The 12,374-nt window shown below is 31.9% G+C and overlaps 1 protein-coding gene across 1 annotated transcript; it reads right to left on the reverse strand.

Annotated features, from left to right (window-relative positions):
• Positions 1-1,503: 1,503 nt before the first annotated feature.
• LOC137926935 (cytochrome P450 4C1-like) lies at positions 1,504-12,374 on the reverse strand. Its single transcript, XM_068770683.1, has 9 exons — positions 12,203-12,374; positions 9,332-9,441; positions 8,243-8,333; positions 6,324-6,506; positions 5,520-5,917; positions 4,655-4,723; positions 3,323-3,491; positions 2,128-2,307; positions 1,504-1,827 (listed from the first exon to the last, which is right to left on the reverse strand). The coding sequence occupies exons 1-9, from the start codon at positions 12,351-12,353 to the stop codon at positions 1,658-1,660; spliced, it is 1,521 nt and encodes a 506-aa protein (XP_068626784.1). The 5' UTR covers positions 12,354-12,374; the 3' UTR covers positions 1,504-1,657.

Consider the following 12,374-nt stretch of genomic DNA (forward strand, 5'->3'; position numbering starts at 1 on the left):
TATTATATGCTACAGCACTTAATCCTTAACCTAAAACACAAAAGAAACATCATTTAAAGTCCTTACTTCAGGTTTTATAATATTTTTAAATTAACGATTAAAACTTGTTAGTTTAATCTCCTATTGATATTTTTACCAAATATCTCAATACAGTATGTATATGTCAGCTGTGTTCATGTCTAGAAAATCTGTCGATACCGCGACAAATTAAAGAAAAGCAGATTGAAAGTTTATAGTTACTTTCTTTACATCTATTTATAATTAATAACTTGCAATGCACATTAATGCGGTACTGTTATAAATATTTCCGCGACTTTACAATATAATATTATTTTTCATACTAGTAATTATAATACCAAAAATTAACAAAATCCTGTTAATGAAAGTCTGGAACTGTATGTCATGTTTTAAATTTTCATAGCATCTTTAATACTGCATACGATTATCGACATATTTTTATTGATGGAGTAAATAAATGTCCTTGTCGACACCACAGAATCGTCTATTGATCGATCCATGACTTTGAATTTGCCGCTCAACACATAAAATCGTTAATAGTAGTCGTCGCCACTTACAAAACAAACACACACAGCATTTCCAGCCGCCGCGCCGTCTTGAGATCGAGACTTGAGTTTGAATCTCCGTTCGACGCGCCGATATACTTCATACAAAACATTTTACAGCCATTAAAGACTAATCTGCCTAAAGTAAGGATGGACCTCGATTCTGTATCACAGGACCGCCAACCCATGATCATTCTAGATAGGAATTTCTTCCGCCACGTCTTTTCACGGCTCTAGTTTTGCTTAGTTAAAAGAGGTTTAAGGTTAAGCGCCCTGCCTCCACGCACTCGTATAAATGCCACTGGGGCAGTAATGTAAGCCAGGTCAAAAGAAAAGGAATTTACGTAAAGTGTAAAAATAAACGAGTTGCAAAATGGGTAATAATAATACGTCATACATGCTAAACTTATTGATGCAAACATTTATTATTAATGTAAGCATAGCACTGGCCTTAGCTTCTAGTGTCTGTATGAGGTACTTTACGCCTTTTGCCGTAAAGCAGAAATGCGTAGTCATTGCCGTGATTGAATTTGGAGGCGCCGTGGCTAATTTAATTAATTAAGTGATGAAATCTTACTTCTTGATCATGAGCGCAATTATAACGAGAAATGTTAAGTAATATAAAAATATTATTATCATTCTTATTACCTACCCACGCTTATTTTAAATTTTATTATAAATTCCTATAAAGCTGACACCACTCACCACTGTCACTTTCCACTTAGTAAAAACTGAACCTTTACTGGGTTTTTAGTTTTTATTTAACACTCTTTACCTACCTATTTCTATATTAAAATATAACTTACTGGTTAACAAATAAATTTTTGTATCATTATATTTAAAAAAAAAAATGTAGTTGCCAATTTAATTTCATAATGGGTATGTGAAAATAATAGAAAGTACTACATAAGACTATGTATATTGATACTAATACTGACATTCAATGAAATAATTGTATTATAAAATTTTTAGTAAATTTTGTGTTGCTGATATCGATTTATTGAATTTTTTAAATATAATTGGAAGTACTTGGGTGCAAGTATGACGATTGGATGATGTGTAAAAATATTTATTTTTTATACACCCTATTGATTTTAGATACTAAATTTTCTTTTAACAAATCTCGCGTAAACTGGTTCGGAATTCCTCAATACCAAATCAGATTGAAAACGCAGATCCGAGCAGCTGGTAACAGGAAGCACCTCGTAGTTTCTCAATACAGCGGAGAGCATAGATTTCATTTGCATCATTGCAAACTTTTGCCCTGGAAAGACATTAATTAACGTTGATTAAAGTACTGTACTACGTAAACGTGATCAATAATCAATATTTATTAATATTATAGATCCCGACATTTCATTTGACATATCGAACAGATATGAATGACATAAGGCAAAGATCAGTTGGGGTCGCTTCTGTAGTGCGTTATCTTTGTCAACCAGTGACCAAAAAAATAGCAAAAATAACGTTTAGACTAAGCCAAGCCGAATTTCTCGCTGTAATTTCCGAAGTACCTTACACCATAACATAATACTTTATTACAGAAAAGTTGAGAAGGACATACCAATACAGTTTCGTGGTCCTGCGCTAAATGGTATATAAGCGTAATTATGACGATCACCGATGTTTTCAGGCAAAAACCTATCAGGGTCAAATTTTGTCGGATTGGGGAACAAAGACTCGCATCGATGCAGATCATAAATATGGATGTGGCAGAGAGTTCCAGCCGGCACTATGTAATTACCTAAAATTTAAATTATATTCTAGAATATTTTTATTAATGCTAAATAAAAAAGTATACGATAAAAATAATGTTGTAAATTCAATATATTTTGTCATATGCTTTTTCACCACAAACGTAAATAATTACTACAGTCGTGTTTTACAGAGACGTAATATTCTAATATCCTCATTTAATAGAAATGGACATCAGAACGTCATAAGTATAGCAACAGAATCTCATCATGACGCCCACTGCTAGGTGATTTTATTGAATATTACAAGAAGATGTTGTCTAAATCTAAACTGCGCTATTTGCAGCTTCGTAACATATACGCAGCCTTGCGTTCAAGTCCTCTATAACAATAGTGATGTGAGTTATACAGACACATATAGCTAACGTCCTTATAGATTGCCTCCAACTTATCATCGGAAGGAATAGAAGTCCGCACACTCTCGATTTTGACAACGTTGTGGACAAGGGACTTGTAGACATGAAACCCGTGGCCTCCTTGGAACAATATCTGATTTAAAACTTATAATATCATATTCCTTTCTGCAGACTTCTGATAATCCGAAGATTTTCCAGTGTAACCTGTTCAATTCTTCCTCCAATTCACAGCCTCTCATCAGAATGCCACGTCCTCACTTTATATGTTGCCAGGGCTAATGGTAGGTGATAATGGTAGCCGGGCCTTTCCCGGGGATTCTTAGCGCGCCTTGCCCCACTGTTGTTACCCTAGCTTCAGTATGAGGACAGCAGAGGAGCAGACAGTTTTCTTTGGTTTTGGTTGGGCAGATTTCTTTGGTGTACCATACATTGGTTTGGCGCTCGCAGTGTGGTGTCATGGTACGCAAAGGACGTGGCTGCTATCCTTATGAAACCGATCCTTCTGTCACCTCTTACAAGCACCAACACCCATGGAAGAAAATGGGATGGGCTTATTCTACGCCGGACCCACACAGCAGAAAAATATCTAGTGTTTTTGAATTAAATAGAATCTTATCTTAATATAATGGTCAGACACACACACACTTACTTAATTTAATTTCTTCGTTTATTTTGCGGCTTATAAAAGGCACTGGTGGGTAGAGTCGCATGGCTTCCTTAATGCAACGATCCATATATCGCATGTCGTTAAAGTCCTCTATGGTTGTAGCTCTTTTAGTTTCACCGTATATCTCTTTGAGCTCGGCTACTATTTTTTGCTGTGAGGAAATAATTTCAAAAACTTATGTTTTTTAACTTCTATTATTATTAATAGATACATTGATTTTCGATAATTGAAAAAACTTTATTAGATCCCTTTTATTTATTTCTAAAATATCACTGTCCAAAAATTCATGGCATAAATATATGTGTATATTTAGATGCATATTCTTGTTAAACGGTTTCACCGAATTTTTATGAAGTTTCATATGAATATGCAACAGGCCTGAGAATCCGTTATAAACTATAATATATTTAAAAGAAAAAATGTTTGGTTTTTATATTTTTTGCATTTAACATACAAAATACATACAACCCTTTTTACTATCAACCCCTATTTTTAATAATAATATTAGTAATATTACTTCAATAATTTTCCTATTGGCTTTCGATAATTAATCACTTACCATGTACATACAATAACAATCAGGGATTGTTATTGCTTTTTTTAAATTTTATTTCTGTAATAAATGATATTTAGAATTTCAAGGCATAAATTGTACGAAATGAAAAATAACATTTAGTCTTTTGTTATTTTATCTTTCTTCGTCTTTTTTATTTATATACCACATTTTCACACGCTAAAAATAATGTATATGGTAAAGCAACGTTTGCAGGAGCAGCTAGTAATTATAAAGGATTTTTGTCTTTTTTGTTTGAAGATTAAAATTCTGCATTTATATTTTAAGATAATATTTGTTAATTATTCTTCCGCTATCTATTTTACTGCTGTGTAAAACCTGTAATTCGTGATTAAACTAGTTCCTCATAATTGCAGTCCATTAATTGAGCATATTTAGTTTATTATTCTTGTGAACACTTTAATTAAAAATTTTTACGCCATAGTAAATTTTTGGCATTGGTTAGTTTATATTCTTTAAGTAAAGTTGCTACATACCTATCATGTTCCTTTCTGGATAACCTTATCTATCGAGTATAAAAATGATAAGAGATAAAATATTTGTTAATAAACAAATTAATCAAGCTTTATTTTACTTTACAAATTATTAACACTGAATCAAAAGTAATCTTTATTATTTTTAAAAAAAAAATATTTTAGGGACAGAGAAATATAATTTCTAATCTTTGTTAATTTAAAAAAGATGAACTTATCACTTAAAATTACAGACTTGCTTGTCGTAGATATAATTAATTTAATTACCTGTACATCAGGATGGTTCGCAATTAACATTAAACAGTAGGTCAACCCTGACGCAGTAGTATCGTGACCCTGTAAAAATATTACGTAAAAAATAACAAAACAGAAAACGGACTAAAATAAATACAGCAATTGTAACGTATACTAAGAAAATTTTTTCAAAGAAAATAATATCTATATACAGTTGTGAACTTGTCCTTATATTGACGAGAAACGACATTTTTCATCATTGTTATGGGCAATAGTTTAAAATTAAAATAATAGATTAGCATGTAATATAAATAATTTTGATAACATTTTTGAAAAAGTTTTTACTTTCGTTTTATTTAAGTATCGCTTTAGATATTGAGCTAGCTAGGTATTTTAGATTCTACGGTAGTATGCGATAGCGTTCCCGTAGTTTCAACAAAAGGCGTTCAAGAAGACCGTGGGGTGTTAGCCGGTCGAACTCTGGCATAACCCTTTCGTTGCCCCCGCAGCAGAGGGGTATAAAATGCAGGATTTCCCCACGAGTGAAAAAAGGTAGGTATTTAAGATAATAAAATTAAAATCATGCTTACGATTCGCAAATGTAAATATACGTTGTAGGAGAAATGATATTTTTATATACCAAATGTTATCTTTGTTTAGAGGTCATTTTATCGATCTATAGAAAGGAAATACCGAACGAAGAACACTGTTGTGAGTGAAATAGATATTCTGTTTCTGTAATGATCATCCATAAGCGAAAATCGACAGTGCATCCTCGGCACGAATACCGCGAACGTTACGTATCTAAACAATTCACCTTAGTCTGTACCGTTAATTTTTTTTTACATAGTTGAACGAACGATGTTCAAAAAAATGAAATTTTTCACTCATATCTTACCTCGAACATGAATGTATCAACTTCTTCTTCGATACCTTCGGAATCTATTAAACCGTCTTTTTCGGCTGTGATAAGCAAATCTAGCATAGCGATTTTCTTCTTCTTGCTGTACATTAATTTGAAATCATCATAAGTTTTCTCGTCATAAGTATTAGATAAATCGATTCCGTTTTCCATAACAAATTTTTTTCTGTCGTTTATAACTTTTTGGGTAAAATTGTGAACAATAGATAGACATTCGTTTTGCTGTTTAGCAAAAGAACTGAACTTAAATATAGAATCTGCGTAATAATAAATTCTGATAAATCTTTGTACTAACAAGTATCCTAACTCATGAATTGCTTTCTTATATGATTTCCCCGCAGCATCATCTTTGATCGTTGTACCCATCGCCGATTCTGTAAATGTATGATGACATTTTAAAATTTACACATCTTGAATTCAGTTTAAAATTTATTGAATTCATATTCAATGTCAGACGAGACGATAAAAGATTTGTAATAATACTAATAATAACAGTTTGTAGGAACCCAAAAGAAATAGATTTATAATTTTGAAAGGTAATTATAAAAATTTGTGACTAGATTTTTTTATTAATATTTTGCAGTTAGCCACTATATACCCTGTCCCCGATTTCGGGTTGATCATTTATGGATCAACCTATATGTATATAACATTATATAACACTAATTAAATACAATCTGTTTTAATAGCGTACTGATTAAAAATAAACAATTTGGTACTTTAATACCCTAAAATAATCATAAAATTCTACGATGAATAATATATAATGTATGTACGTACCACAAATGCTATTTAGTGTATATTCGGAAATAATGGGCACTATATCCACATTAACGTTTAAATTTTGGTTCAAGGTGTTTATTAGTCTGCTTGTATTTGTCTCAAGGCTCGCAAAATACCTGCGTAAAATGTTGAAGTGAAAAGCCGGGGTGAGAATCTTCCGGCGCTCTTGCCATTTTTTTCCTAGAATGAAAAACGAACTTGAATGCGGTGAATTATTAATAAACACAGACGGGTCAGCAATGGGAATTTCATGAATATCCCATACATTTATATTTAAGGTTTTAGAGATGAGAACATTAATTATATAATAAAACCATTGGTAGTTTTCTGCCAGCCAAGCGTAAGTAATAAATTGCGAAATTATATGGAATTCTCCCAAAACATCTCACGGTAATTATGAAAATGTCTGTTTTGAATCATTTGCTATATTTTCAAAGTACTTTTTCCATTTACCAAAAATAATGCCCATTATGAACGCGAGCGAAATGTTTGGTTCACATATCGTGACATCAAGGTCCAAATTAGTATGTAGTCCTATTAGTTTGAACAAATATTGTTTTATACTAAAGAGTACGGTGATAATGTTTAATATTTATTGGATATTATAGCACTTATTAGCACTACCTAAAACAGTTACATACAATATTTCTTTAGGGAACGGTATATGATATGTATGAGATTCAAAGGTATACATTTGCCACGGATAGCAATTGATTCTGAATATTAACATGATAGCATGCGTACGTAAAGGAAAATATGGAATATTCAATTTTTTTTTCTTTTCAGTCTATAGACACTCGCTACAGGGTGGATGCATGGGAATGACCGATCTTTCGCTGCTGGCATCCAGCTTCCAGCTTGACTATGTCGTCAATCCGCCTAGTGTCTGGCCTACCCACTCCGCGTCTACTTGCTCGTGATCGCCACTCAACAATCTTCACCAGAATCTTTCGACTCCAACGGTTGTCGGTTGCACGAAAGATGTGCCACTTCAAACGAACAATTCTTCGAGCTTCGTCTGTAACTTTGATTCTTCGGTCAATCTCCTCATTTCTGATTTGATCTTACTGCAAAGCTTCGAACATAACACTCTCCATTGCTCTCTGGGTGAGCGTTTAATGAGAAAAATCGTTGGCGACCACGTGTCGGATCCCTATGTTATAACTAGCAACACTGGCGTCTTAAGACACTGCAGCATTTTGGGCGAAAAGATCTTTCAGAGCTTCCCAAATGTCCGAGGTAGATTCGGCGAATTATATCTTTATTCGAAGTTGGATTTTTTCTTGGTGAGAAAATAATAATAAACTCTTTTATACACACATACATAGAAACTTTTTATCACTTCATGATAAAGACTAATTAGACATACTGCTAAAAAATGACTATCTACTAACAGGACAATAAGCTCGATAAAGATTTGATAGATTGGTGCTATCATCAGATGTAAACTTTGTACCGAACCTGCTTTACATAATGAGACCACAGGATGTTTACCATTCCCTTTATTCTTGAACATAAAGGTTATGATTTGTAACAAGTCATACGACGTTTCTAATTTGTTTCTAGAGGGGTATGGGTTCTTTCTATCTACTGCCATCATCCGCTCCTTATCACCGGAAATAAAGATGCACACAAGCGTTTATCATTTGTACAATATCTTACGAAATGACCGACGAAACGTTTAAAAAACGTGTTACAGAAGAATGAAATAGTGTGCTGCGTTATTTTATCCGTTTAAGTAACACGTGAGTGCCGTGAAGAGAACAGTAAACGTTATTATCGAGCTTTTGTATTTTACAAACAATTGCTGTACCGCCATAAATAAATAAAACTATATGTTTGATACACCACACTTATATCTTTACACAATTTTAATAATGATAATAATTTGCTACGGAGAAGGTGAAGAAACTAACCGTAACTCAATAGCAATCCATCTTTCAACCATGGCCTCAAAAACCTGTATACTTCACTCTTCTGATGATGTTTCATGCTCGACAGGATTACCTATAAATTGTAATTATATTATTAACAATTACTTTTAAAAATAAATTGTCATAAGAGGTCTGTTCAAAAAGTATCGCGAATTTTATACTTTTTTATAATCAATCATTAATTGTTTAACATGTATTTTGTCAAAATTCTGCCCCCAATGTGCCTTCAAAGTAATCGCTTTCAAATTTGATACATTTAAGGCGATATATTTTTCGGTTTTCAGTCGTTTTTATCTGGTCAATTATAGCGTGGTTTCATGAGTATCTTGAGATTCAAAAAAGAAAAAGCCGCAGGAGACACGGTCGGGAAAATACGGTGACTGCGGCATCATAAGTAAGTTGTTTGTTTTTTTATTTTTTTGCTTAAAGTCACATACAAGAACAGATATATCTAATCGCCTGGAACGTTATCATGGTGCAAAATCCAATTTTTGTTGTTCGACAAATTCAGGTGTTTCTTACGGATTGCGTAGTGCAAACAGCGCATACATTACAGATGATATATTCCTCATTGATCGTTCCATTCGAACGAACTTCTAATACATACCTGATGCATATACTTAATCCGTGGAAATAAAAAAATTCTCTGTGCTTTTGGAACAGACTAAGTAAATTATATCCTTGTCTTGTTTCATAAAATTAGTACCCCTTTGGCGGGCAGCTTAGTTGCAATAAATTTCAGAAGTTTATTAAAAAAAACTTGTAAAAAAATCCTATTCATATCCTACAGCGTGAAAGTTTTACAGTGTGAATTGCTCTACTACTGTATTAAGTGGTTTTTTTCACCATATCATTGTGAAAAAAGACAAAAAACCGTCTGATTTTGTTGTAAGTTTCTCTCTGATTAAGGCACATTCGGAACATTGATTCAATTTTATTCTAGTTTCTATAAAATTGAGCCATTTAACCATCCTTCTCACGATGTATACAAGTGGTCACTGTAAATAGTATTACTTAAGTGAAATAAATAAACAAAAAAGAGAATATATTAAAGTACTCTTTAGAACTCACTTCAACGTCTTCCGGGTTATAAATGAAAACATATCCGAGCTGAAAACCCCAGAATCTGTATATGCCATTATGTTTCTTCGCTAATTCTCTTGTATAACTGAAAAGTTCCACTACAACAGACAATTTTTGTTACATTTAACGTCATTAGGCGTCTGAAAGTGACAATTGTTTAAAGTAATGTAATTGTATAAAGTAAAATATTTTATAAATATTAGTCCCATTTTCTACTAATTTTTTATTGTATATAATTTATCTAGTTTTTCAAATATAAATATTAAGCAATTAAACAGATATTAGAGTATTTTTATAACTTTCGATAAATTAAAAATAAACTATATTTAATTTTTTTTTTAAATATAAACATTATCTTTTAAATTATCATATCACTTATCCGTTATAATGCGGTGACGTCTAGAATTCACATATAAAAAATAACGTAGCGAAATCATCGTTAACCTTGAGTTATAACCTGATAAGACAAAATGTTATGAACTATTAATATACGTTGAATTAATATTCTCACTGCCAAGGGCTAAATATTGTCTATATGGAAATAAATATACGAGAAACATATTCTAGATTCCTTGCAATACAGAGTACATATAAAAAAATCTATGTAGATAACAATAATCACTGAGTTATAAGCAAAAGTAAACAACTAATTGTTGTTCTTAGCCTTGCCATAAATATCGTTAGAAAGAAAAACGACATTACTATATTGTAAGTAATATTTATTACTAATGTATTATATTATTAGTTTTATATTATTTTATTAAACTAAATTTATAAAATAATATAAAACTATTAAAATATACAAAGCTTAGTAGAAGTGGTCTCCATTGGTTGAAATATACACCTTGAAGCTTTGAAGCCAGTCAACAATAGCAGCACGAGCTCTTCCTTTGGGAAAATTATTCACTGCCAACCGTATGAATTATTCTAGGGACTAAAAATTATCAAGGCATTTAAAGCAAAACTGACCATAAATCACAACCCAGTTTACTTAATAAACTGGATTGTGATTTTGATCAGGACTAGATGACTTAGTCTTCACCTCTGATGAAGTCCGAAACGTTCCTTTCTAAGATTTTTTTCTATGGTCCCCTTTTTAAGGGCTTTTCGTTTCCATATCCTAATCTATGACTTAGCTTACGAAATATTTTTTTTAGATTTTTTTTTCTCATTTTTCTTCTCTTATCCTGCACATAATCTAGCATTCTCGCTTCTTCCTTTCTTCACAATATCTTTCACTTTATAACTTTTATTTATACCCTGTTCATACATCGCCTCTTACCAAGATTGGGTGGATGGAGCTTTACGACCAAGGGCTAAATCTTGCTGAAAGGACCATTCGTGGTTATTCAACATGACGTTTATAAGGATGCTTACCTTCTCAAGAACTTGTGCCTATTTTTCGATAACTTTTTCATAAAAATATGACTCAGTCACTCCTTCATAGCTAAAACCCTACAAAACTATCAGTGAACACATATAATGTCATTGTGTTGACTAACTGGGAAGCTAGTTTACATCATCTTGCATAAATACGGTCATTTTATTTGTTAAAATATTTCTTTAATTGTAAAAAATTCATATTCTTAAAAAAATGTGTCTATGACATCTTTTTGCGTACCGCTTAAATATTTGTTTACATTTTACCACCCTATTCTTTTTTAATTATCAATTAATAAATCACTATGCTGCAAGTCTTAAGTCATCTTTTAAAATACGCGACATGGAGAACCATATCGCGTATTTTTACAAGGAAGGGTACTATATCTTCATCTTCCCAGAAAAAAATTTTCGCTTTAGGAGAGATTTCTAAAAATTCCTTCTTTCTGCTTTGATCGCTTTTTTCGTGCGAACACTACATGGACAGCTAGATCACTTTCTGTCCCAAGCAGAGGTTTCTTTGTATATATCAATAGACCGGTACACAAACATTTGACTGATACCAAGCAAATGGAGGACCATAAATAACTACTTTACGTAATGCAATCATAGCGATTTGGTTCCCTATCTCACCCCGCCCTGTTTAAATATAACAAAATATTTTACAATATATGTGTGCGAAAATAAGACAACACAATGAGCAATCGTATAAAAATGACAGATTCCAAATTCATAAATATGTGTTTGTGGCCAGACTAAGTGTAGGCACTGGGTTTTATTCTTTCTTACCGATAAAGGAAAATTAATTAACTCTTTTAAACATACATATTAATTAATTTGTCAAGGAAATTATGCATGCTAATTCCAGATTCTCTGATGAACGTGAGTGGTTTTGGAATTTAATAAGTGAAAACGGTTTTTAAGGCATAAAGTTACACTTTTCTACTATTATTGGTGACTGGACACCACGCCTTTTTATAACTTTTTAACAACCTATTCTAAATCTTGTACTAATCCTAAAACTATCTTACATTTTAGTGGTTATTTCTTTCTTTTATCATTGCTGTATATTAATTAACTTATATTTTTACTTTGTAATGTTTAAAATGGACCCACGAAGATTACTACTTCCATCAGTTAACTTCCTACGGCTGCTATAATGGTTATGAAAAGCGTTAGACATAATTTTGATTTGAGAAATGGGAACGATTAAAATAAAAAAATAGTTGATAAAATTGAAAACACAGTATTAAACAAAAGTAAAAACGCGAAGATAATTATAATTATCTAATTTTCGTAACGTTTTTGTATATCACATAGAAAATTAAAAAGCATATAAAAATTCGATAACGAGGGCTTAAAATGAGGCAAGAAATGAGAGAGTCGCAAATAAATAATGCCGTAAGTATGATATACTTATGGTTCATGACCGTTTTTTAACGTTTTTTTTTATTAAATATCTATTAAATAACACCTCACCTGGAGATCTTATAGCCTCTAAAGCATTTCCAAAAATGAAATGGTCTTTAAATCCGGGAATCTTTCTTATCAGCACTGCTTTTCGATTATAATTTAATAACAGGTGAATAAAAATCAAAAATGCAGTAAAATATAACAGAAAGAAAATCATTTTTTGGACGAGTGTTATTGT

Source organism: Battus philenor, unplaced genomic scaffold (assembly GCF_028537555.1).
Source record: "Battus philenor isolate CCGP_79_NKW_IND1 unplaced genomic scaffold, ilBatPhil1.0.hap1 SCAF_3, whole genome shotgun sequence".
Classification (NCBI taxonomy): Eukaryota; Metazoa; Arthropoda; class Insecta; order Lepidoptera; family Papilionidae; genus Battus; species Battus philenor.